The sequence below is a fragment of the Gymnodraco acuticeps genome, unplaced genomic scaffold, assembly GCF_902827175.1.
Source record: "Gymnodraco acuticeps unplaced genomic scaffold, fGymAcu1.1, whole genome shotgun sequence".
Lineage (NCBI taxonomy): Eukaryota > Metazoa > Chordata > Actinopteri > Perciformes > Bathydraconidae > Gymnodraco > Gymnodraco acuticeps.
Genome location: NW_022990270.1, coordinates 2,238,589 through 2,266,227, shown reverse-complemented (window position 1 = coordinate 2,266,227; position 27,639 = coordinate 2,238,589). Strand labels below are relative to the sequence as shown.

The window sequence follows — 27,639 nt, the reverse complement described above, 5'->3', positions numbered from 1 at the left end:
CCATAAATGTCTCTCAGCCACCGTAGTGTCGGTGGGCGTGTCGTGTCTTGCACTGTCCCGGTCCGGGTGCATGCAGGAACATTCTACTCGTCCAACATGGCAACCAGGTGGGGAATCTGCAGCGCGGGGAAGATCAGTCATGACTTCACTGTGGCTCTGAAGACCCTTCCTCATGAAGACCACCAGGTACCAGCAGAAGCGCACACACATTTACATCTTTAGTTTGCAACACGTCTCGACTAGTCTACTCAAAAAACCTAAAACAATTTTTCTTTTTGTATTACTTTTAATATAGTATATTTTAATATTGTCTGCTTATCTGTATTATTGTGTTGCACTGTTGGAGAAGCCTGTGACATAAGATTTTCACCGACATAATTACTCTGTAGCTATGTTAGTTTGACAATAAAGAACCTTGAACCTTGGGTGCGTTCACACCTGCCTTGTATACAGGGCCGCCCCTGGCCAACTTGGGGCCCCAAGCGACATTGTGAGATGAGGCCCCCCCCCCCCCAACCGACAGGAGTGAACTTTTTTTTTTGGAAACAAAGTAGGCTACTTTGCAAATATAATTCCTGTTTATTATTATTATCAACGGTTACTTTTTTATACAGTGAGGTAAATGGTAAATGTGCATGCATGTCGTTCAGTATGGGTTTACAGGTGAATTTTGCATTTCCTGCCAAATACTAGCCTCAAAAAGATAAAAACATAATTAATGCAAATAAACTACTTCTACTAATAATCATAATCAATTCAATAATAAAAATACTATATTGTTTTATTATAATATAGTTGTATAGTCAAGACAAAACATGCTTATGACATGCTCAAAAACTGATATTTCTTAAATCTGTATTCTAGTTCCCTCTGTCAGCAATGTATCAACAACTACACACACATTTCTATCAGTATTTCTCTGTGTTGTGGTTGACATGATGATGACTGTTAGGAGTTAAGGGGAGAGGCTGAGCATCACCATGAAATGTGCAAATTGACATAAAAATGAATAAAAGGGGAAAAAATGCTCCATGTTTTTTAGGCTGTCAACTTTAACTGTTATGTAAGCCAAGTAGACAGACATTGTATCTCTCTTCCTCCTGTACATTAGCAGATAAAAGGCATAACATACTTGAATGAATGGTAAATAAAGAATGCTGGAAATAACTGTATCTCCATTAGCCTATATGCTATGCAGAGACTGCCTTCTTCATGTCGTGAATTGCAGCTGATGTTTTAAGATGGCAATTGGCAATTTGACTTATACAACATTCGTAAGTTGTACATACAATAACCCACCTTCGAGTGATGCGCTAGTTTCTTCATGTTTTGTTTTTTGCGCCGGACTGAAACTGTCTTTTCACCGACATCTCTTCACCTGCACTAGTGGCCGTATCAAAGCCGTGATTGGTCAGATGTCGATTCATTGCAACGGTGTCGGGTTACAAACGTGCTCCTCTTGTCACCTCTCACGGCCCGTCCATACAGCGGCGTGTGCCGCACTCTGACTCTCGCGGGTGGTGCGCGGAGAACTGAGCGGAGAACTGCGCACAGCAGCTGAGGCCCTCTGGGCGGGGCCCCCTGCGCAAGGCGGGGCCCCATGCAGCCTGCGTGATTGGCCTGTAGGGAGGGGCGGCCCTGCTTGTATTGTATAGTCCGGTTGAATCGAACCCTGGTGCGTTTAGCCGCGTGGTGCGGTTCATTTGGGTCGGTGTGAACACAATCCGAGACCTCTTAAGTGAACTAAACAACCGGACTCTGGTCCGCTAAAATAGGTGGTCTCGGAGCGCTTGCTTGCGAACTCTGGAGCGGTTCATTGCTGGTGTGAACGCAGTCCGCACCAAAACAGAGGAAGCGTAGTATTTATGTGTCACAAGAACGCGGATGTCTTCATCTAAATCTTTAGCGAAAGAGTCTTTCAAGACAATGTCTTGAAGACATCCGCGGTTGTTTGGTTAAAGAGTGAAGCAGAATGAAGTGTTGAACAGTGTCGTGTAAAGTAAAAATTCTCCGTCAACTACATACAAGCATAAAAGTAAGAACACCTGTCGTCGGTGAAACGCCCCTCCTTACTGCAGAACGTCTCTCATTATATGTGTTATAATCAGTGCTGGAATTGGGCCGGTACTCACCGGTACGCAGTACCGGCACTTCTGGTTCTGACCCATGGAGTACCGGCACTTCTTGCTCAGTACCGGCATGCTGGCGGTACTCCGGTACTCATGCACCGTGCCAGTACTCAACACTCTCCCGCCGTTCTTATTATACATCCATATATATATATACAGCCGCCCGGTACTCAGTAGATGCGTCATGAGGTGCCAAACGGACATTCTCATCGCTCTAACCGCTGGAGTTTCACAGCGGCTGTCAGCTGTTTACTCCCGTCATTCAAACAGAACGTGCTGGAGAGGGGGCGGGGCTTATCTTCTCCATGTAAATACTGTGGTGGAAACGACTATGTCAAAATTAACCTATTTGACCGTGATTTAATAGTAATACACGTTTCAAAATAATAATAATAATAATAATAATAATGCCGAAGTAACAACATACTGAAAACTGTTAGTAAAACCATGTTTTAATGCTTTACAATTTACATACCTAGATGCACGTGTGTTGTGTTTATGCAGTGCAACTCCCACCCAGTGGGTGGCTATGTAGAGTGATAGAACAGAGCAGGCACGCCCCCGAGAGAAGGAAAGCAAGTCACGTCACAAATTAGCATTTCTGTGGATTAATAAAAGTGCAAAAAGACAGCGGTTGTCGCCGGAAGAAACTTCAAATACAGAGAATGCTGTGCCTGTGTTGGAAATTGTGTCTGATGGGGAGCTTTCTTTGGTTGATCCTCCTGCTCCAAGTTCTAGTGCATTAGCATTAGCACTAGCTCCGCCGCCTCCTCCAGAGCCTCTAACGTTAGCTGCTGCTGGCGCAACTGCCACCACCAACACCGGGCAAAGCGATGCACCTGACTGCTGGACAACGGACCAGGTGCAATATTTTTGCAAGACCAATGCATGGCTCCTTCTTAAAGATAAGAAGCTAGGATGTCGGATATGCAGAGATGTCAAATCTTTGGGAATACACACTGGACAAGGACTGAAACTGTCAACTGAATGGGGTGAGTGTGCAGTGTCTCATTTCGGTGTTGACAAGGGCAAACAACAAGCTAGCCTGAGAAAAAAAATCAAAGAACATAAAGAATCACAAGCCCATGTAAAAGCTGCTGACATCCTTACATCTGCTTCACGTGAAACTATTCAACATCAAGTGCAGTCTATGCATAAATCTGAATTAGACACCACTATCAGAGTTTTTCGAACGGCATATAAAATTGGCAAACATAGCCGGCCATTCACAGACATGCCAATTGATTTGAATGTACAGAAACTGAATGGGCTGAACGTAGGCAGGGTTTTGCACTCCAATAAAACCTGTGGAGAAATCATCGACGACATAGCTCATGAGCTGAAGAAAAAAATGGCAAAAGACATTACAGAAAACCAAAGAAAACTCTGTGTTTTGGTCGATGAATCTACCACTATTAGTGGTAAAACGGTGCTTGTTGTGTGTCTACGCTCAGCATTAGCTGATGCTGAGCCCGAAACGTTTTTTTGGGAGCTGATCGAGTTGGATGGAACAACGGCTGATGACATCACAAAGGCGTTAATGGAGTGTCTTGGAAGAGATTTTAACGAGGACTTTTTAGGTCAGTGTTTCGTTTCTTTTGCATGTGATGGGGCTTCAGTCATGCTAGGGAAGAGAACAGGCGTTGCTACCCAGTTGTATAGTAAATTCCCAAGCCTGTTTGTGTGGCACTGCTCCAATCATCGTCTAGAGCTGGCAGTTGGGGATGTGGTCAAGGAGGTCTCAGGGCTCAATCATTTCCAGATCTTTTTTGACAAACTCTATTCCTTGTTCCATGCCTCCCCCAAAAATCAGAGGCAGTTAGTGCAGTGTGCGCAAGCAGTCGGACAGCGTCTCCTGGTGATAGGGCGTGTTTTGTCCATCCGCTGGGTGGCTTCAAGTGAAAGGAGCGTCAGAGCAGTCTGGGAAAACTACGAGTGCTTCATGATCACTTCACAAATGCTGCAAACGACACGAGCAGGGATTCCAGAGACAGAGCAAAGTACAAGGGCCTGGATGATGTGCTCACATCTGCAACGTTTGTCAGCAATCTGGGACTGATGTACGATGCGCTCACAGAGCTCAGCGACCTCTCTCGGCAACTCCAAAAAAGAGAGATGACACTGCCTACAGCAGATAGGCTCTTAACTCGAGAAATACGAGTTTTTGAATCCATGGTCACCATGCCTGGCCCACACATGACTACAGTTCATACAGCTCTAGCTGAGAAGTCCTTCAAGGGTGTTGCCCTGCGTGAGAATGGCAGGCTTGTACAGATTCATGCAGGTCAGTTTTTCCACAGTATGGTAGAGAATCTGAGACACAGAATGACTTCCACAACCTCCTCTCATGTCAGCACAAGAGAAATCCCATTACATGGCCGGGAGGCCCGGGACAATCAGCTAATCCAGGACATGAAAGTTATCCATCCTGGAAGTTGGCCTGAAGAGGAGTTAGACGTACAGTATGGGGACGTAGAGGTGCTACGTTTGTGCGAAGTGCTGAAAGTGGACAGAAGAGAGACTGTTCAGGGCTTTCGCGAATACAAGGAAACCAGGGCATCCCGTACACCTGCTGCCATGGAGCCTCTACTGAAAGCAGTCCGAACCATCGCTGTCTCCACTAGTGAGTGTGAGCGGGCATTCAGCTGCATGAACGATATCCTTACTGCAAAAAGGAATGCTCTCTCTGTCAGCCGACTGTCCAGCCTGGTTTTCATTAAATGTAATGGACCATCACTAGGACAGTTCAATCCGGAACAGTATGTGAGGTCCTGGCTGGCAAAGGGAAGGAGAAGTGCTGATGAAAGAGCCTGTCCAGCTCCAGCCCCTGATACTGATGTCCCCAAGGCCTTCTGGAGCCTTTTCTAACAATGTGAAGTATATTGCAAAGCAGCTCACCCAGTGAGAAGACTTTTGGCATAATGTGCCGATTTGTACAGATCCTGGAGATAGAAGGACTTCAGACCAACCAGGGAGTTATCTGATCAGCTTGGTGTTCAATGTAACTCTTTACCATGGCTCAGACTTTGTTACTTGCAGTTACAGTTTCTCATTTTAGATTGTGCAAATTTTGCATTTGTTTTTACATGTTCTTTGTTCATGCTCTTTATCATTTTTCTGAGTTGGAAAGTTAGAGTGCATCATAGTTTACTTTATACATATTTGTATTCTTCAGTGGTGAAGTATATTGCAAAGCAGCTCAGCCATGTGAGAAGACTTTTGGCACTTTTTCGTTTTTCGTTTTCTGAGTTGGAAAGTTAGATTGCATTCAAAATGTACAGAAATACTTAATTTTGTTAAAGCTTTTTATAAAAAATGCTTCTGACCAGAGCTTTGTTTCCTTGTCATTAATGTTGAACACCACCAGAGGGGCTCTCACCTGAAAGGTCTCTGCTTCATGTGTCTTCAGCAGAAGATCTAGACTTTGATTGCTATATTTTCAGTTAATATTGACCTTACTGAGCTTTAGCCATATCCGCTGCCTATCATAAAAAATGTTAAGTACAGTGAACCTTTCTAAAATATACAGTAGTAAAGAGACAAACCCACCAGCATTATAGTAGCCAAATTCTTGTTTGTGGGCTGTATATATAAAATTGACTTGAAAAAGTTGCTGATTTTAGAGTACTGGCACCTTTTTCATTCCAATTCAAGCACTGGTTATAATGTTTTTTAACGGACGTTGTCTGATTATATATTCATATGCGCGGGCCGCTAGTGTCTGTTGATCTCCAGATTAATAGCAGTTTGAGAATAACCTGCCGAAAGTGCCGATGCTCCATGGCGGAGGCTCCGGTAGAAATTGTCGGGATTTGCGTTTTTACCCCCTTAATGTCTGACCAATGGTTGAACAGCATTTCCGTGCACAGTTTGTGTTTAAAGTTTGTAGTCCGTTTGAGTTTTGCCAGTGTGAACGCAAACCGAACCTTCTGAAAATGAAACAATGTAACAAACTGTGGTCTGGTACGCACCAGAGAAGTGGCTAAACGCACCAGGGTTCAATTCAACCGGACTATAAAGGCTGGTGTGAATGCGCCCACAGTCTATGGTTAAAGTAAAGTCCTAATCCAGTGTTGATGATGTGCAACATGCAGCTTTAAAGAGTTTATTATAGACATTTCAAATGACAGTCTGCAGCATTTTTTAACACTTTGTTTTTTACCGTAAAGTATATTATACACACTAACTAAATGGTCACATTTTATTTTGACTCTATAACCGAGTAATTACAGTACCCGACAATGAAAACATTAATGCAAAATATGAAATAGCTGCGTACCACTTAAAAACAACATTTTGCTATAAAGACTATATTTATTGAATCTTTAAACTGACTATAAATGGGTTACTATTGTAAAGTAAAGCTGCCTCCAAACACTGAGAAATGCACAGTTTTAGCAAGAGAAACATTAAGTTATTGAGTTTACACAGAACATTGAATATGAAAATAATAAGTTCACATGTTATCATGTTTCTGCAAGCACATTTTATTTCTGGGGGCTTTTCATTACGGTGGAACAGGATTACCTTGTTGTGGTGAATAATATTATAAACTGGATTTACAGGTTGTGGCTGTGGCAGCTCGTAAATTAGAGGATGCACAGCAGTTTGCCACAAAGCACAGCATCTCCCGAGTTTACGGCAGCTATGAGGAGCTGGCCAGAGATCCAGACATAGGTTAGTTTCTTTCAGACCTGGGTCACATCAGATTGTTTGATGGCACTTTTACTACTCTTGTATTCAGTTTGAACCACAACTGTCTTGATTTCCTGTGGGTTATATATATACTGTAATATATATGTTGACATTGAAAAACATCACAGCATGATCTCTGGTTTGTGTCTTTTTGTGAATGCAGATGTTGTGTACATTGGAGTTATCCACCCCTACCATCTGAGCACTTGCCTCCTCTTCACAAATGCCAAGAAGAACGTGCTGTGTGAGAAGCCGCTGGCCATGAACACCAAGGAGGTGAAGGAGATCCTGTCCTCTGCCAAGAGGAATGATGTCTTTCTCATGGAGGTAAGGATGGAGTCAGTCCAAACAAATACATGTATATACAATTTGCAATAGCTTTAGTCTGTCTCCTACGGTGGCCGTCAGGTGCAAACGCGTTCCACGTAACGCGCCCCCTAGAGGCCTGGAGCACTTCCGGTATGTTTTGTTTTTGGGTTTGTAGCGTTTTTTTGTTGTTCTTGTTTTCAGGGTTTGTTTGTTTTTCATTTCATTATTTGCAGGTGTTTCCTGCTCATGTGTGCGTTTTTGGCCGGTGTTCCGCGTTTGCACCTGCTGACGGCCACCGTAGTCTCCTCCACTTTTCACATGCAAAATCAAACTTAACATTAAAACGTTCTAATGTAAGTCAACTACTAAATAAGATTACACAAAGCTAGCACTAAACTGTGACTGTGTGCCTCCTGCCCCGCCCCCAGGCTGTATGGACCAGATTCTTCCCAGCCTCAGTGGAGATCAGGCGGCTGGTGGACCAGGGGGAGGTGGGAGAGGTGAAGATGGTGAGGTCGGAGTTTGGCGTGCCGTTATCGCACGTGCCGAGGTCGGGTCAGAAGGAGCTGGGCGGAGGAGCAATTCTAGACATCGGCATCTACTGCCTGCAGTTCATATGCATGGTGTTCAACGGAGAGAAGCCGGAGAGCATCCAGGCCATGGGGGTCTGTCTGGAGACAGGTGATTCAAAGAGAAAAGGGTGTCACAGATGTCCTTTCTGAAGCTGTGTAACTTCAATAACAAGTTGGGAACATAGCTCATATGAGTCTGAAGTAATGAAGAAGTCATTGCGGCTTTCTCTTCGCTTTAAAAACATCACACACAGGTTAACATTGTTATCCATAACCTAAGCCATTTGCAGCTCCTGATAAGAAAACAAAATGAAAAGTTTGCAGCCTGCTAACTGTTTGTACAAAGTACAATTCATATTTTATGTGGATTGATAATCTTTAACCAAGGGAGTGTTGCTGTGCGATAAGACTTCACCTCAACTGGCACAATAAAAGTTAGGCTTTTATAGTCCAGGTATCTAGTCTTGCCCTACATTCTTATACACTGTTTTACTCTTCAATATAAAGCACAGTGTAATAAACAAACTCAACAATTTATTTGCAGAGGACACATGGCAGACACTGCACTCTTTTAAACAACGACACCGCTATATTCTTGTATTTTTGATGTGATTAGCGGCAAATCAGTTTAGCATGTTTCAGTCATTTCTTGTGTAAGTAAAGTGTTCCTGTGCATGACCTCATCTGTATGTTATTGCAGGAGTGGATGAGACTGTGGTTGTCACTCTGAAGTTCTCCAGAAACAGGATGGCCGTGTTCTCCTGCTCCTCAGGTGTCAAGCTGCCCAATGACGCCATTATTGCGGGCACAAAGGGAAACATCAGGGTAGGTCATCAGCAGGGTCACATAGTCAAATCAAATTAAAATAGCCTGAATGTTAGATCCTATTTGTATATACTATTTTCAAGTTTGAAATGTGAACAAGGGCAAGTGTGAAGCAGTGTAGGAGGGGAGTTAAATGTAGTTTCTCTTCACATATTATACTGTATATGTCATTGTCTGATGTTATTGTTGTGAACATATTCTGTTGCATGCTCTCTAGATCCCTGACCACATGTGGTGCCCCACGTCATTAGAGGTGAATGGGAAGGAGACCCAGTACCCAGTGCCAGAGCCTTATCTGCCCCTCAACTTCCTCAACAGTACAGGGATGCGTTACGAGGCAGAGGAGGTCCGGCAGTGTTTGCTCAAAGGTACTGGGAGTTTCAGCATATTTTAGATTGTATTTACATTACAACAATAATTAATTTACGTATTAACCAGAAAAAGAAAAAAATCACAATTAGGTGTATATTCATCTGTGATTTCTGAAAGCTCAGTTAAGGAATATCTGTCAAATCAGAAGATTAGATGAAAAATAAGCAGTCTAAATTATATATTTTTCTTTTGTTCTTTAGCTATAATATATAACTACTGAAAAAAGGTGACTCAATTCTTTTTTCGTCAACTCTTGCAACCTTCAACCACTTAAATTGAATGGACCATACATTCCAGGAGACGTCGCTATGCAGTGTGTTCATGATTAATCCCTAATGTTTTTCTTATGCAGTCCTCTCTTGTAAAATTAAACAATAGGAAAAGGATTTTAAATATTACAGTATTTAAAATGCCAGTAATCAAAGCTATTCAGCTCAGGTCAATGTTCTCACATGTGTGATAATTAAATAGGACTAAAACTAATATATATCAAAAAAGAATCAAGATATCTTTTGTGAGGTCTCCAACCATGCTAGATATTTGAGACATTATACCGGGTGCTAACAAAAACTAAACCTTTGCTAAGTCCTTTCCTTTGGTAGGACTTATCTATAAATTGCACTGAAAAATTATATTAATTAACTCAATTAAAATGAAAAGTGACTCATACATCTGTTATTGCAGGAGAGAACGAGACCTGTCGTTGTCACTGAAGTAAATTATATTCCCAACTCTTATAACCTCAGTTCAGGCATGTTTCTAGACTTGTTGTTCATACTTTCAACACAAGGTGGCATCAGAAACACTGGAATCTTAAAGAGCTTTCACTATATTCCCATACTGTATGCATGTATGATTCAGTCTAAACATGTTCTTACAGTGTGACATTTCCCATGTAGGGCTGAAGGAGAGTGCAGTAGTCTCCCATGCTGACTCTCTGCTGCTGGCTGAGTTGGAGGATGAGATTCGCAGGCAGGTGGGGGTCGTGTACAGCCAGGACAGCAAGTAAATGCTCAAAACGTGAATCTGGATATATTGACCTTGTTGAATAAATGGTTATTTATGTTTTGACTGGATTGTGCATTCATAAAATATCAGTAAGGAGCTTAACTTTTGAGATAACTTTATGGGTTTGGAATATCCACATTTTACATTAGATGTCTCTTGACGCTTTTATCCAAAGCGACTTACATTCAGTACCGTGGGCAATCTCCACAAGAGCATTTTGGGGGACACAACGACATGCAGTGGGACTCGAACTTGCTACCCCGATTCGAAGTCCAGCACTCTATCAACTTAGCCACAGCCGCCCACATTTCTTTACCGTAACCCTTTAAATGTTGAGTATAGATTATTCAGACACGAGTCAAAGCTTGAAATAATGTATACAAGGGCAGGGTTGCTTTCACTTACTGTACGGCGGCTAAATCACTGGTATCTTTTTATTTATAAAGCAATGTTAGGGAAACTTCCGTCTTACATCTGTTCCCTGATCTCACAGCGTATTGTAAATGGCTACTGCCTGAGATCTAAAGCTGTGGTTGTATTACATGTGCCAACTGCTAGGACTGTATTAGGAAATACAGCTTTTAGATGCGCAGCGCCGCTAGCATGGAACAGTCTACAAAAGGAATGGAAGCTAAGCAGTTTGATTCCATTTCATGTTTTTAAAGCTAGGATAGACGCTATACAATCAGAAAATATTGGTGTCTGTAAATGCTACTAGTATACAAACTGTAGTATCATAATGTCCTTTGTTTTCTGTCATGTTTGTATTAATGTTTGGAACTAATTGAAGCAGGTCACCATTGTAAAAGGTCTATGATCTCAATGGGTTTTATCTGTATAAATAAAGGTTTTGAATTGAACCTTGTTGAATATGAGTATAGTATAAGAAATTAACCTTAATACATGTATTTTAACTCCATGCAGATTCATTCTTGCAGAAAGCAATTATTTTTAATGAAACCCTGCACCCATTAGCAGGCGATTTAGCTTTTTGAGACCACTTTAGTGGGTGTTTTGGACGATTACTATGTTTAGACTATCCGGGACCCTTCCCTAAAGATTATGTAGAACCACCCATGATTATTCATTGTCAAACAAAACATCAGGCAGAGTTAAGGTAAGTGTTCATCTCTTTTATTGATGGAAATCCAGTCTTTAAGCTCAGTACACCAGCTAAACGTTATAATACCTCTTTACATTTAGTTAGTTCAGACACTCTAGCGTTACAATCAAAAGCATGTTAGACACAAAGACAGCTACAGTGGCTCACCAACATAAAAAGGAGCAAGACAAGCAGAGGGGGGCGACCCCTCACCCACTGGAGTCGAGAGGGACTGGGTGTCATCCCTTCATCAGGTCCCCTTTGGAAATACCCTAAAAGTGCTCTTTTATAAACCACACGAGATTCAAAATAAATATGCTCCAAATTCAATTAACGGTAAAGGCTTTTATGTCACAAATACAGTAACGAGCTCCAACAACTCTGAACATCCAACACTAACATTTCTGTTGAGTTTGACAAAATATAAGTAGTATTGGATGTCCCAAAACAAAACTACAATTTACAGAAGTTAAGTATAACATTGAATGTAACATTGTCTGGAGTATATAAGGAGTGCAACACGTGTCACAAGTACAGTGATAGCTGGAGAGGGCACTATATAAGGAGTGCAACACGTGTCACAAGTACAGTGATAGCTGGAGAGGGCACTTCAAACTGACAGCACTACACGAGGATCTGTTTGGGTGGAGAGGTGGAGCCCTTTGATTTAGGATGTAACAAGTTTGTTCGTTATATCGGCAGAGGAGTTGTATCAGTACACCGTTACAGTCCTCAAGTTGCCCTTTTTAAAAGATCCCCCCCAACTCCACCTAAACAGGAGGTAGTATGCACATGCACACAGACCAGGAAGCATTCACTCTAAGACTGATTCACCTTAAATAATAAGTGTTTGAGTGAATAAATACAGCAGTTTCTGGTCAAGGTGTTTAAATCTGAGGCCCTGCGGACTGGTTTTGATTTAGAGATATGAAAGGAATGGAGACATAAAGTGTACGAATCAAAACTCCACCCAAAACAGCTCTTTAGCCATGAAGGCTGTACTCTAATTCTAATTGCATCATTGCCTACATTATTAGTTGTTCAGGGTTTGAGTCTATGAGCCCGGCTGTTGCACTGTGGGGGGGCTGTGAGCTGGAGTGCAGGGTGGAGCGCTATGAAACATAAATGAAGGTGGATGGAGACTGTTCAGGCCACCAGAACCACACGCATGGTGTTGGTGTAACCGGAGCCTGGACGCCAGCCGGTCAGCACGATGACAACGTCTCCCTCTTTGAAGAAGCCTCGGGCCTTACCTGGAAACAAAGCATCAAACATTGAAATACATTGTGTTATCCTGAGAGAATGTTACATTATTGTCTCAAATCTACACTTGTTGTTCTGCACTGTTAAATACTAAAATACACTTTTAATGAGGAGACACGATGGGTAATAATCAGGGAGCAAACATCAGAAGGCTTTGTGACTTAATGTGGAGATAAAAACAAATATACAGCTCAAATTTGGTCTGACGAAGAGATGAAACTAATAAAAGAAAAACCCAAGTTAAAAAAGGAAACGAAGACACTAACCCATATCCATGGCAAAGTTGACGCGCAAGTCGACGTCCTCGGCCCACACGTCGTGGGAGGGGTTGGTGTAGAGGACGGGGAAGATGCCGCGGTACAGGTGAGCCTGGCGAGCCGTCTGAGCGTTACGGGTCACAGCGATGATGGGGGCGCGGGGCCTGTACCTGGAGATCAGGTGGGCGGACCTGCACACACAGAAACAGGTTTAAACGATTTCCTCACATGTTGAGTATTTTCTTTTAAACTAATGACTGCAAAGGTATGACTATAACAATTATTGAAAAAAGCCATTCTTACACAAAATGCAGTTACTGTCAGTAAGAAGCTGAATTATAATTGCAGAGTCAACATATTTAGTATAGACGATTTAGATAAACATTCAACGGTACAATTTTAAGATAAATATTGTATTGAATATAACTTCAGTAATGCATAAGCCGTTAACCTAACATGTAAATGAACTCCATCCAAATTAATTAAAGCAATTCAGTAAGATTAAAATCTGCACATTACACACAACAGGTTATTTCAGATACTCTGGTTAATTTAGACTTCAGCAGACCATCTTTATGCTGGGTTTTTGGTGAGTAGGTCTGACCTCCATCTTGTGAATTAGTCAACTAATGGGCCTTCGTCCACTCCATGAAATTTGAAACACTGAAGAAAATGCCTTTGCCAAGAAACCCCATTTTACAGGTCTGATGATTAATGCAAGTAATCGATCAGTCAGTGGTTTAATAATGGCCATTTGGACTGTGCTAATGACAACTACAAATTAAATCTGTTGCTATCTCATCTCGCCACACACAGCGCACTTCTGACACACACACAAAATCAAAGGAGGGGGATCTGTAAGAGCAAATTAGGTGTTCGAGGAAGAATTAGGAGTAGCGTTGGCGACACTTTACCTTCAGGAGGATCCTTCCACCTCTACCCTTCTCGTCTGTCTTACCTCCCGGTCTTGGTGAGGACTATCAGGGCGCTAGCGCAGCATTTGAAGGAGGACTCAACGGCGCCGACGGCCACAGCCTCAGACGGGTCTCTGGTCAGCTTGGAGCTTCTCCTCAGCTCCTCAAACAGCCGTCTGTGGAAGGTGGCCGCCTCGGCCTCTCGTGCTATCTGAGCCCAGAGGGACCATGGGGGAGGGTGGGGTGGGGGGGGTTACTCTCAATCACCCACACTGCCTCACGCAGAGTCATTCACACCACTACGAGAGACTGGCAAATGCGCTGCTAGACTCCTGGTTAACAAGGTTCATTTTTAGCTTAATGATAGTGTGTTTTGAGGGAACACTTTTCCTATCAAATAAAAAAATCAATACAACTTTTTAGTTTAGGCGTTTGCCAGTCTCTAATAGTTACTTCCTGAATCAGTCCCTGTCCGGCCCTACACTCCCTCTCTGAATCCTTAACTACGCCATCACTGTCCTCCACCTGTGGGACCTGCCTACCTTCCAGAGCCAGTGAGCACAATCATGGCAGAGGCTAAGCTCTTAAAAGAGGCCTCGACAGCGCCGATAGCAATAGCCTCTGCGGGGTCTGTGCAGGGCGGCGTGGAGCGACGCAGGTCCTCGAACACCTGCCGGTGGAACATGGCCGCCTCGGCTTCACGAGCAATCTGGCACACGTGAGGGCAAGATGCATCAAGCAGAGGCATTCCCACAACACGCACAGGCAGAGGGGAAATTAAGGAAATCGGTGGAGAAAATAAATGGGAAACAGAGAAGGACAATGTTAGAGACATACAACAAGAACAAGTTAAAGTACAAACAAAAGGAGACGGAAGGAGAGGACAGGAAGGACATTACATAGAAGAGTTAGGGTGTAGTTTAGCGGGGGGGAAACATCAACGTTAAAACATATCCAGAAAAACACAACACTTAACATTTGGTTAATAAACATAATGTAATACAACCCATGCTAATCTGGAGTTATGTGAACTGTCCTGATGGGATAAAGTAAAACAAATTAATTTTTATCCTTAAGAAAAATATGGTTAGGGATAATATGGACCAAGATTAGCTTAATCAAATAAAACCCCAAAATACATTTGATTAAATTAAAACTATAAAAATAATCTAATCTTAAATCAACTGGGAGGAGAAAAAAGAGTTTGCGTGAAAATGCACTAAACTGCACAATAGTGTCAAGAAATGGTTAAAAGAAGTACAGGAAGAAGGAACAAGAAAAGCTTCAGAAGCATTAAAGTAAGAGAAGAAGATGATGCCCGATGAAAGGGCTAAGAAGACGTTAAGTCAACGTGAGGAAACAAAACACGAGTCTCACTACTAAAAGCACGGTTTTGGGTCAGTGAAAGTCGCTGGTTTCCTTTGGATTTTTAAGAACCAGATACAAATTCAGCTTAGGGCAGCAAGCTCAAAGGCAAGGGGCAGTAATGCTGAGTCACTCCTGCATAGCAGCGCACAGCAGAGTGTACAGACCAGGGGATGGGCATTAAGTGCATTATCCAGTGATTCTAATGTAAGAATTCATCAAGACCTTATTCATGAGAGAGTTTCAATGTTCTACTAATGTCTGTCCCTGACTGAACATAACACATTTTAAGCATAATATTTTCAGCATTGGTAATGATCAATAATTAGTCAATCATGAATGAATCAAAGATGTTTCTAAAATACAGACAAACACAATTGCTCCTTAATAAATACACTACTTCCTATCATTTGGAAGATAAAGAAGGATGTGCCATCTATTTGAAATCTCAATTTCATTATTATTAAACTGATTAAAAAGATGATTGTTCCTCCACTGAGTTTTCATTAGCCTACCATAAAGCAGGTGAACAGATTCACTGGAAACAAGTGGATGGAAACATAAACAAGTCATTTCCGGTTGGCCTAACAATCCTGCTGACAGCTTTTATAGCAGATGTTGAGCCAAGAGGAAAATATAAAAAGGTGCTGCGTCAGAAAACCAAAAGTCATTGATGTGTTCAGGAGAACAGAAACAAGAAAGAGCAGCTTCCAATTGTTAGCATGCTTAGTTGAAAATGAAAATCATGCAAGATCCTCCCCTTAAATTTCTCCAATCAATAATATCTATTTAAAAAAAAATAAAAAATTCTTTATGCTTAGATTTTGATAAGATATTCGAATATGTGTATCGAGTATAGATGAACTCACCTTGTGCTGTGTCTGTACCGCCTCCAGAGGGTAGTCTCCCTTGGCGGTCTCTCCGCTGAGCATGATGCAGTCGGCTCCGTCCAACACGGCGTTGGCTACGTCGCTGCCCTCAGCGCGGGTGGGCCGGGGCTTCTTGATCATGCTCTCCAACATCTGAGTGGGAAGAAACAGCCTTTTATCAGCCAATGCTCAAGTTCCATCTCTAAAGATTAAACCGAGTCTGCCCTCCTTTAGGTTAACACGCCTGCAGATATTCAGATGTCTAAGCAGCTTTTTTTACTTTGTTGATTGGGTTTTTTCAACAGCATACATTTATTCTATCAGAGCATGTATCCAAAGTAGGTAAACAAATCTTCACTTTATAGAAAAATAGGTAGAGTAACAATGTGGATACTGCTTAACACCAGGGCAAACAACATCCCACACGGACAGAAGACAAACAGACACTTTAATGAATCAGCTGTAGAGAAAGTGGTGTACTGTGCTTTGCTCTAACCTGAGTTGCACATGTGATTGGCTTGCCAGCTCTGTTGCAGCGACCGATCATCATCTTCTGGGCCAGGAAGACCTTTTCTGTTGGGATTTCAATTCCCAGGTCACCACGGGCAACCATGATGCCATCGCTGGCGTCCATGATCTCATCAAATCTGCACAGGAAACAATAAATCAGGGTTCATACACTTTTTCACCAATGACTTTTCCATGACCTTAACCTCATTTTCCATGACCAAAGAAATGACTCAGCGGTAACACTGAAACATTTTTATTTTAACATGGTAAGCTGGAAAATAAGGTCTGCATATGAAACATGTTGTGCCTATCTAAAACAAATAGTATGCTTACTAGCTCCCAGACTAAAGCCACCGTAGACTAGAGGGCGTGATTGTAAAAATCTCTCAACAGCAAAATACCTCGTCAAGTTAAATGCCATTTTACGTTTCATTACTATACAGTATTTATTATCGTTATAGTATTACTATTTCGGCGATTAGATAAAATATAAATTATATTTGATGCAACTTGGTTACATTTCCATGACTTTGGGAAAAATATTGTTTTCCATAACTTTTCCAGGGCCTGGAATTTGCATTTTGAATTTCTATGACTTTTCCAGGTTTTTAATGACCGTAGGAACCCTGAATAATTTAAATACCGAAATGTACAAAAATCCATAAATACGATAAATGAACTCTAACCAGGATTTACATGAAAGATCTACATATAATTCTTCATCCACACACACACACACACACCTGCGGACACCCTCGTGGTTCTCCAGCTTGCTGATGATCTTAATGTCTTTGCCTTTCTCTCCCAGCACGGCTCTGACAGCCTCCACATCTGCTGCTTTGCGGATGAAGGACGCGAACACCATGTCGACTCCGTGCTCCAAACCGAACTGCAGGTCCTGGATGTCCTTCTCTGAAACAGCCGGCAGATCCACAGCAGCACCGGGCAGGTTCACGCCCTTCTTGCTTCCAATGGTGCCGCCGTTCTCAATCTCGCACATGAGGAAATCAGAACCTGGAGACACAAGAACATATTAACGGGCTGAAGACTTTTCTACCTCGTTAATTGGTAGTGTTTTCTAATAGACCAGAAGTGATTTTATTAATGTTCGACAGCGCTTCACTCACCAATCTCCTTGACCTGCAGGGATACGAGTCCGTCGTCAATGTAGATCCTGCTGCCGATATTCACCACATTGGTGATGTTCTTGTAGTCGAGCCACAGGACTTCTTCGCTGCAGTTGTCTGCGTAAGTATCGTCCAGGGTTATCTTGAGCATGTTGCCCTTTTTCAGCTCCACCTCAGCTTCGCCACTCTGTCAAATCATTAACAGTCATAACTTAATTTCTGTTTGTTTTCATGCTGAATGCCATCATTGTGAACAGCTAAAAAAGCCATTTAAAAAAGGTCCCCTATTACACTGTTTTTACTTAATTTATTATAAGTCTCAGATATATACACACCAAACAGATCATTGCAGCATTACCCATAATCCCCTCTGTTTCAGCCCTGTTTCAAAAGTGCTGATTCTCTGTCTGTTACTTTAGATGAAAATAAGGAGCCCCTCCCCACGCCCCTCTGAGAGACATTTGGTTAAAAAGAACTCAATGGGGCTCTAGGAGGAGATTCAGGTGATAAGGTGGGGGGGAGTTACCTTGGTGGTGATTGGCTAATGGTTACACAAGCCAAAAATGTTATGACATCATAAAGTGGCAGGTTTTTATATAAATGGATCAGGACAAAAAGTGAGCGAATCTTTGTTCCTGAACATTTCAGAATCTCTTTACACAGAGGGGACACATGTTTACCGTATCTTCCGGACTATAAGTCGCGTTCTTTTACCTCTCTGGCTGTTCCTGCGACTTATACTCTGAAGCGACTTATATATTGAATTTTGTCTGACTGCGTTCAAACTCCGGCCAATAGATGGCACAATATACATGACATGTTAGACGCTTTTCTCCAAAGCGACTTACAATACTGTGGGCAATCCCCACAGAAGCAATTTGGGGTGAAGTGTCTTGCCCAGGGACACAACGACATGCTGACTGCAGTGGATTATTTTGTATATTCAGCTCGTCAGTCGGGCAGTGTGTATGTCTGTACAGTTTCACCAATTCATTAAACTTCAGTAAAGCTGACCTCTGTGCCGGGGTTTCTTTGAAAGTGTTTAACTGGATGGAAAGCTAGCTCGGTGATAGTGAGACCTTCACAGCGACACAGAGGACGAAGACTTCAGTGGATAAAAGCGACTTATACACCGAAGCGACTTATATATGTATTTTTTTCTCTTAACACGTTTTTTGACAAGAGCGACTTATACTCAGGTGCGACTTGTAGTCCAGAAAACACGGTATGTATAAAAACAGGGGAAATTGGATTTTGCATAATAGGTGACCTTTAAAAAAGGGACTACAACAATACTCACTCCCTTGATGAGGCCGGTCCTGATCTCTGGGCCCTTGGTGTCCAGGGCGATGCCAATGGGCCTGTATTGGATGCTGCCAGGCTCGAAGCTCCCACATGCCTCACGAATGTTCTTAATGGTCTGTGCATGGTACTACAGAAAGGAAGACAAGTATAACATGTTAAAATATCTCCAGAGAAACAATAAGCAAGCTAATGAACAGCACAGTGATTTATTGTGATCACACCTATCACCTCTAATCCATTTTCTTATCCTATCACAAACAATGAAATTAAAACATGTCAAGATTGATTGAATACGTTTTATACACCAGATATAAAAATCAGGCCAGGGAAACTGAAAGATAAGGTGTCCGACAACTCGTACAGTCAAACATGAGTCATACTGTGAGCATCACTACGGGGTCATACGGTCCTTTTTATACCACCCAAACTGACATGTTATGTTTCACTGAGGACTCTTGTTGCACAATAACCAAGAGATCTTAGGTTCAGGATATTGAATGTCTTTGATTGAGCCCTTGATTGAAATGTGTTTTGCCTCAAGTGTGAACTCAAGAGAACTTTATAGTAAGCCAGTTCTGTCACATTACTGCTGCAGCCATCTTGTCCCTTTAGTACAGGCTAATGATTATGTAGCGCATTGTCTGACTTTAAAGACAGCCTCTCCTTCATGGCTTAAAATGCCCACCGGTGTAACCAGAGCTTTCAGTAATAACTTAAGTGGCAGGTAATCACATTGGCTGCCTTCCATGCTGGCAACACATTGAGCTAATGCTACACTCACTGCCACTAAAATAAACCTGGATGGTCTCACCAACTACAATTAAAGAAATACAAAAATTATAATTATCCAAAGTTAGATCTTAAGTTAACGCAGTTGCCAAAACACTTATAGCTGCAATTGACATTTATTCTCACACACAGTCTGAGGCTACAGGATTTGAAATGCCACAAAGCGTTTGTGCTAGAGATGAATGCAGGGTAATGTTTTAAGACCAATGTGAATCAGGATCAGCTGACTGTCTGCATGAGTGTAGGTCAGGGTCAAGACAGTTTACTTCATTTTCTAACGAAAGTGAAACAACAGTTAACGTGCAGCTACAGTAGTTCCCATGTCATTCTATATCAGCAATACTGGTACTGAGAATAATGTGACTTGCATCATGTGCACTTCCTTCTTTGCCACACACACACACACACACACACACACACACACACACACACACACACACACACACACACACAGTTGACATATGCATAGCACCCAAAGCCAACAAAGCTCTGATTTATTTCACTAACCTTTGATTTTACTGAACTCAGATACTTGCCATACTTTGTTTTCAGGAGGAATAAAACACCTTCTAAAAAGGATTCTACTGCAGGAAACTTACATTTTTTAATTGAAGAGCTAAAAATGAATTATTGCATCTTGCAGATTCTTAATCTACAAGATCATCTAAAGATAATGTTAAATGACAACTGATTAAATTGACACTATGAAAACGTTCAAATGTCAAACAGCCTCACTTATCGTATGTGGATGATTCTATTTTCAGATTGCATTATCTGTTGATTAACATAATGACCATTTACACAGGATTCTCCCTGCAGGAGTGTGGAGGTCAGAGTCAGTAAGTTCAGCTCACCTGGACTGACGGCCCGATTAAAAAGGCCTTTTACATAAACTGGTGGCAAGCAGCCATTCTGTCTCCACAGACATTTCCACTTCTGGGGTTGTGTGTTTATATTATACATGTTGGACTTTTGCTTCAACATTTTAACTTCAAATTCGGCTCAGAACTTATTGTGCACAGATCATTCCACTGGATGCTTTCAAGTGAGAGTAGCAGCTTGCATCAGCCTCTTTATACATCTGTCCTCCAATATATCCAATACAGTCTAAATACTAAGAGCATGTGCCATTTTGTGACACTTTGAGATGACCTAGTTAGTAAACCCAGACTGTAATCTAATGCAAGTTAGCACTACTATAGTTCATGCATGCTTGCTGACCTAATCTTTCTTAGGGTGCCAAGCTGATTCGGATGATAAAAAATAAATGACGTTGTTGACCGGCACCATGCTTTTTAATGCAAAGTTACACCTGGGTGGAAATTATCAGCACTGTTTATACGTGACTTTTAACAATGTGTAAAGACCCACCTCATGTGTGCCATGGGAGAAGTTCAGGCGAGCAATGTTCATGCCAGACTTGATCATCTCCTGCAGCATACTCACAGAGCGGGAGGCTGGCCCTGCAGGCAGATATCGAAGAGAAACAATTAAGGTTAGATAACACTCAACCTCATAACTTTTAAAACCTTATAATTAACCTAATAACAGTAATAAACTATTCCTGAAAATAAATGCTACTATTAAGCCGTCATGTTGCAGCCCTGATAGCCACCATACATGTTCACTAACCGATGGTGCAGATGATGCCAGTGTTGCGAGCGGTGGTGGGCTCGGAGTCGATGTCCAGCAGGCACATGTGTTCCAGGAAGGTGTCGGCCATGGCAGCGTTGAGCTGCTGCGTCTGGATGAAGGCAGAGCCCAGGTCTACGTTCTTTGATTGAGGCATGGTGTTCACTGGTGCAAACTTAGAAGTCCTGCCGAAAAGAACATTTGAGAAAATAGTTAATATATAAAAAGGAGACCGTTATCTTCAACTGCTTTCTTTGGTTGGACCAGGTCAGGAATACTGAAATCCTTCCAAAAGTTACAAGTTAAAAACAGAATATTACTTTTAAAATGTACTTTTAAACCATTGCTGGTTGAATTGTGTTCCATGACTGAGAGAAACAACAGTTGGCTGGTAGCAAGCACAACTTCACTGTGGTCAACTCTAGTATAACTCAGTGGATTGAGAGATCTCGGGTGAGGGATTTAATTCCCACCGAGGTCACCCTGGCCAGAAAGTAATGGCACCGGATCCCCCCCGCTGACTTTCCTTCTCAACACACTGACTTAATCCTGATTTGAAGCTACCCTTGTGATAGTAAAGTGAAAGGATAATGCCCCAGTGGGAATCAAATGACGTTGCTCGCTGACGTACTACAGGGCTAACAATGGTTGTTATTCACCTCCAGCATGTCTATTTTTTTTACTTACTGCAGCCACCAAAACAGCACAATACAGACTAATGAAATGTTGCCACTGGAATTTGTTAAATTAAAGTGTTTTTGTCAGCTAATTTGCACAAGATCATCTCCTACAGTGAATACACGTATGAATATGACACCTGAGGGAAACACCCATCTTCTGAATGTGTACAGATTTAAGAATGTGGATATGAATCGCCAAAGGATGTGTTCATTCTTCTGCATTGCACCTCACTGCTGCCACGATCATGCAAGTGGAGCAGTATAGCTGATCGTACATGCTGTTCCCACCCACTTTTTGCTCAGTCACCCATGGCAACGACACCAGCACGAAGCACATCTACAGGGCTTGACCTGCCAAGCTTTCATCATTGCTTTTCAACCAGAACAAGAATAATACTGTACACCGTAGCCCAGAAGAGATATTACATCGTATCCTGTTGGGGCATGTCTCAACAGGTAGCAATAAAGCTAGGTGTAGTCGGGGAGTAGCAGGAATACTCTGATGAGGAATGTTGCTTCTACTACGGCCTGTTATGTTGTGGTTACATAACAGGCCAACTGACAGGCTGGTGATTTGATAGCAAGCAGAAACGTGTTCGATTCACGTACTGGATCCTCGTGAGGCGGGGAGAAAGTGCCACTGTTTTATTTGTATTTACTTTAAGTGAAACCTTTCTGGACAACATCTTGCTTCTATTAATACTCGTAAGCTAAGAGTGGAACTTCAGTGGGCAGAATACCTAAATGTTTCTACTGCATTATCAATGATCCACATCTACCCAAGTGGGATTCGATGTGCACACTATCCCCCTCCTGTTCTTCTCACACTCCATAGATCCCATCAACAAAATACATTGTGAGAATCCAGTACATAATATTATATACGATCATGAATTTTAGACGTACAAGGCAATTTCCCAAACAAGGATAGAGTATTTTATAATAATTTTAAAAAAGATGGTCTAATGAGAAATACAAATTAAGATGGAGAAGAATTATGATAACACAAGTAGAACTTAATGTAAAACAATCATGAAATAGATTAAATATAAGAAGGATGTGAAAGTAGTTGATAGAAAGTACCATTGTCCCTAGGTACATTTTACTTTAGAATAAAATGACTACTACGGAGTACAAAACACCCAGCAGAGAGATCAGGTTCCCTTTGTTTGAATTATAAAGTGAAGTGCACTTCAACAAAGAACTCTCACTGGTTGATTCTTTGGCAGAGCAACAGGGTGACTGAAATCTCTTTAAGGGAAGAAGAACCCTGTGAACCTTATAGGATCCCCTCTAGACCTGTTCTGAATTTCTGAGACTTAACAGGAAGTGCAAACATGGGAAACAAATGCTAATCTAGACCCAGAAGGGTGTCCGTTCGGCAATAGATTTCGCAAGTCAGTTACAAAACAAAGAACATTTTTGCCATCTTGAAAATCAAAAACTGCAAAGGCTGATGCGTAAAGGGAGGAGAGCTGGAAAACAGACAGAAGATGGCACATTTTTTATTGCTGCAGGACATTTGTCCGCTGTTGTTTTAGAACGTGTGTCGTAATGGATTCCTTGTCCTTTATCTGCAAACCAAATCTACAGGGAACAAATAAATAACCTGAATCTGTGGGTGGTACAACTGCGCCTAAAGACACGATCATTGAGCCTCTCTGAAAAACTAATCGAATGCATCACAGTGGGGGATTCCAGGCAGACCCGTATACCAGCAGGCTCTTTAACTGGGTCTCCTGGCTGATGATGTAACAGCAGACACTGCTGTACGTGAGCACAGTCACATCCCACTACTGCAACACACAACCACGGGCAAGGCTGGGAGCTGACGACCTCGTGGACTGAACCACAGGAAAAGACTGCAGAGGGGAAAACAGAGAGAGTCTGCATATTAGCAGCCACTGTTTTATAAATGTATTTATGAAACAGAATAGTGGTCTTAACTAAATGTGAATTTAAATGGCAAATCGCCAGAATTAAAACAAATATACATGTTACACCTGACGATGATAATATTGAGTTAAGTGTTTTATGTTCTTCTCCATTAAAAACATCGATCTTTGTTGGCTACAGCTGGTAGTATATGCTGTTACCCTGCCTGTTGCATATGATTCATTATTTGAGGCAATATTGACTTATGAAGGCCTCTTTAAACAAATGACCTTTTAAGAATGACTAGACATTAACTCTCTGGTGATGCTAATTGAAGGCATCTTGTAAAAGTATCTTCTGCAAATGGTGTGCTATTGCAGCATGACCAATAGAGATTACAACTTCACAGTTTAATCCAACACTAAAGACAATGCAATACTAGCAGTTAAAGTTTCAACAGTGAAAGGGGAGGTACTAGGGAAAAGTTGAGTAGGTTTAAGGCAGTTCATTGCAAAGATCCATTTGTCATTACATTGTCTGACTTCGGATTAATAACTTCAGAACAGTTGCCACTGCAAGATAATGTGATTACAGCAACCGAGAATGCTTTAGAATAATGTATTTCCATTTAAAATCATAATTTACAGCAAGCCTTATTAAGGAAGTGTCATGTTTTATTTTATCTTTAGCTTATTTCCCCCCAGCTCAACATTTCCAGGACTTGAAATGTGTGTCCCAACACAAATTGGCAAAATGTAATGGAATTAGGGTCCTTTATTACTCTCATGGGGTCAAATTTCATTAGTCAAGTATATGAAAGGTCATCCTCAGGAAACTCTGCCTGTATCCTCAGCTGAGATGTTATTACTGAGCTAAAGTATCAGAGGGAATGTGACATTCTCCTGATAAAACATTTAAAATAAAATAAATCAGGTAGTGACTATCCTTCACCAAGTGCAGTAATGTTGTTATGGAGGTACAACATTTCATAATTGGCAGACTGAAAGACATGGATAGTGTTTGACCCCGGAACAGCCAGTTAGCAGCCACCGTTGGCCAACAGCAGCCATAGTAACCCTGACACAGATGCAGGGCTAATTTTAGATCTGGCTGCTAATAATCCCCTCCAATCCCTTCCACCTTTGAAACATACTGTGTTAACATGCTCTCAGTCACCACCTTTGTCTATCTTTTTCCTTATCACACCTGCGCAAACATAAGCAGCCACGCAGTAGTAGCATTGCTATCAGGATGACATGACATTCAGTATCATCTACTATGGATGTGACGCAACATCGGGCTTATCCTAGTGGGCTCGCATACAGTAGACCATTTTTCAGTCGCACTCACTCAAACAAGCACCGTTTTGAAAGTTGCAGTACATACCCCCAGTGGAGCTTACTGTTGCTCCTTGGAACAAACAGACACCTTACAGCCAATGACCTCCAGAACAACCCCAGCGTGTTGCAGCTTCCAATGCCAATGAGAAAACCCCTCCCTGCAACTGCAGTCCAAGCAGATCCGACCGCTGCAGTGCGCGTGCAGGACACATTCGGATGCTCAAGAGTAAATCCCTTCAATGAGGATAATGGAAACAGACAGATCCTTCTGTGACCGAGCAATCGCCATGATCGGATACAATGGACGTACATGAGACTTCTACCACGACACACCACAGCACTAACCTAGGTCATATAACCCCCCAGGCCTAAAAACTGCCTCATGGCTAATAATAACGCACAGCATGCAGAAATCTAACACTCAGCATGTACTATGGTATTTACACTATGTGGGCCAGTAAACAAGGTCTGTATACTCCAAAACAAAGAGCAGATAAGGGTACATCTAAGTTACTTAATGGTATAGAATGCCGTGCATGTTCAATGCAATTAATATACACATGGTAAATTATGTGGCTTTTTTTTAAACCCAAGCACCTTACCTCAAATAGATTCAGTGCAGTCAGTCAAGTGTGTCTGAAGTAGCAAAGGAATTTACCCATAATTGGTAGTCTTCCACCGCATGCCTCCACATAGCATTAGTCAGCAAACATGCAGTTTTGGTGGGGAGGGGGCTGCAAAAGGCCTACTGCACTGACCACCAGATCAGCTGCAACTAAACTACCTTTCCATGAAACCAGGTCAAAAACCGATAAATTAAGTTACTTTTAACCCGATATAGAACTGAACAATTATAGTTTTCCCATCCATTAACTCCAGTAGCTGGAGGACTCGAAAATGCGCAATCATCTTTGAAAATCAATGATTACCTACCAAAGTAATACTCAAGTATAAGCATATTAACAACCACAGTTTAAATGACAATTTCACAGTATATAGTTATTTATTGTTATTTATTTCAGCAGTTTATATCTAAAGAATGATGGAGACTAAAGACCAGACCACATAGGCAAATACTTAAAAGTTAACAGCCAGTTAGGTTAACAGAAAGACACTTTTCCTAGTCACTTGACATTATAACCTAAAAGTTCCCCTGGGATAAAGACTCCATTTTGTCAACAGGGACAGGAAGGACATAGCAATGACAGTTTCTCCAAAATTGAGTTATACACCAAACAAGTATTAAAACAGCACAAGTGGTTTTACAGCAGGCCATATCATATGCATATCCTACTTATGCTGTAGTTATGTATTTGATAAAGGATGTGTAGTCACAATTTTAAATGTAAAAGTAAACGAAGCCTTGCCTTGATCAAATCATCTTTCTTTTTTTGTGGAACAGGCTGAAAAACAGGCCTTATTTAATGCCTATAATGAGCAGCGCAGTTAAACTAAGCTGTCAATTAGGGAGCTACCTAAAAGCTAAAAACGAGAGTTAGACCTGCCTTTCTTCTCATGTATCGAGTGTCAATAAGTCATTTTATCTGTAGCGGCACTGCAGCAATCTACTGCAGTGTAGCTGCTTAGGCAATGTGCACTACATTATCATGGACTAGTTTTCCCATTTTCTAAAACAGTCAAAACGAGCTTCAGATGTATTTCAGGTGTTTCTGTGGAAGTGTGACAGGAATATTGAAGTATACAAAGGATGATTGTGACGAAGCTCTCTAATGACTAACTCACTGCCACGCCATTTAAATGAGTACGACGATAACACACAACTAATGCAGGGAAGATTAAGATCTGGTGCATTTGTGTCACCGGATAAAACGTATATTTAATGTAATATGCTCTGCACACGATGCGCTAAAGGTCACGTTCTCATCCTGCGTCACATTTTCCTGATCAAGTAGTCATCACAGAAACTGACCAATCAGAGGCCGAGAAGACGCAGCGGCCACACCCACAAGAGGAGGCAACAGGAAGCGAAAATGCACTGCACGCATCACATTTATATTCTATCATTTTAAATGTAATACCAATGTTTAGCGATAAAGTAAGATTACAAAAACGTAGTGCGGTAGTAACAGAAATATCTGCCGAGTGCACGGACAAATCCCCTCAGTCTGTCCAAGTGCAAATCTCTACGTTGTTAAAACAAAAGATATCTAACCAGCAGAACAGGATTAAAAATGGCTGGTGTCAAATAAAAAACACACATTTAGGCGTGTTGGGCATTGATGAACATGATGTTAATTTAAAAAGTAGATAAGTTAAGAGTGGAAACAAACAAGCCACGAGTGGTTGACTCATACATGCCCGGACTTACCAGCTTGCAGGATGTACACATACAATAAAAGACAAAAAGGTTTAAAAAGCAGTTATATCATGTACCCACAAGTAATCAGTTTACTTAAAGAGAACAATTAGCAGTTCATGTTGAGGATACCCACCTTACCTCGCTGAACAACTGCAGGGAACGATGTGCCTTTCCACTGATAAATAAGCTCAAGGTGATCTCCCTCGTTCCTCACTCTGCGGAACTACTTTCTAGGGATGCTGAGACATATCCATCCGAGAGAGTGAAGACACATTAAATAACAATGCAACTTCTTAACCCTTATTTACCTATTGCATTGATTATAGACTGCTCACATGAATGTTCTCTTTTAGTAATACTCTTGTGAAAAGCGAGGAAATT

At 41.7% G+C, this 27,639-nt stretch overlaps 2 protein-coding genes across 5 annotated transcripts; one reads left to right on the top strand and one right to left on the bottom strand.

The window, feature by feature from the left end:
* The first annotated feature begins 23 nt into the window (after positions 1-23).
* On the top strand, positions 24-9,967 carry dhdh.2 (dihydrodiol dehydrogenase, tandem duplicate 2). Its single transcript, XM_034220783.1, has 7 exons — positions 24-186; positions 6,695-6,806; positions 6,988-7,151; positions 7,562-7,814; positions 8,406-8,530; positions 8,748-8,898; positions 9,802-9,967. The coding sequence occupies exons 1-7, from the start codon at positions 97-99 to the stop codon at positions 9,909-9,911; spliced, it is 1,005 nt and encodes a 334-aa protein (XP_034076674.1). The 5' UTR covers positions 24-96; the 3' UTR covers positions 9,912-9,967.
* Positions 9,968-11,022: 1,055 nt separating this feature from the next.
* Positions 11,023-27,639, bottom strand: pkma (pyruvate kinase M1/2a). 4 transcript variants are annotated; one of them, XM_034220869.1, is made up of 11 exons: positions 27,392-27,639; positions 21,044-21,228; positions 20,783-20,874; positions 18,618-18,749; positions 17,318-17,504; positions 16,934-17,204; positions 16,177-16,327; positions 15,681-15,833; positions 13,989-14,155; positions 12,542-12,723; positions 11,023-12,265 (listed from the first exon to the last, which is right to left on the bottom strand). In XM_034220869.1, the coding sequence occupies exons 2-11, from the start codon at positions 21,198-21,200 to the stop codon at positions 12,159-12,161; spliced, it is 1,599 nt and encodes a 532-aa protein (XP_034076760.1). In that variant the 5' UTR covers positions 21,201-21,228; positions 27,392-27,639; the 3' UTR covers positions 11,023-12,158. The 4 variants fall into 4 exon arrangements, with proteins under 4 accessions (XP_034076760.1, XP_034076761.1, XP_034076758.1 ...); XM_034220870.1 differs by having other exon boundaries at positions 27,397-27,538; XM_034220867.1 differs by lacking the exon at positions 27,392-27,639 and adding an exon at positions 24,985-25,265.

Bases quoted from the DNA above. Each gene is read 5' to 3' on its own strand.
- dhdh.2 (XM_034220783.1), top strand. From the start codon at position 97: ATGGCAACCAGGTGGGGAATCTGCAGCGCGGGGAAGATCAGTCATGAC. The intron at 187-6,694 runs GTACCAGCAGAA...CTGGATTTACAG, and splicing joins TTCCTCATGAAGACCACCAG to GTTGTGGCTGTGGCAGCTCG. The intron at 6,807-6,987 runs GTTAGTTTCTTT...TTGTGAATGCAG, and splicing joins GGCCAGAGATCCAGACATAG to ATGTTGTGTACATTGGAGTT.
- pkma (XM_034220867.1), bottom strand. From the start codon at position 25,250: ATGTACGTCCATTGTATCCGATCATGGCGATTGCTCGGTCACAGAAGG. The intron at 18,750-20,782 runs GTGGGTCTTTAC...TCCTTTCTGTAG, and splicing joins TCTCCCATGGCACACATGAG to TACCATGCACAGACCATTAA. The intron at 16,328-16,933 runs GTGTGTGTGTGT...TTTCCTGTGCAG, and splicing joins AACCACGAGGGTGTCCGCAG to ATTTGATGAGATCATGGACG.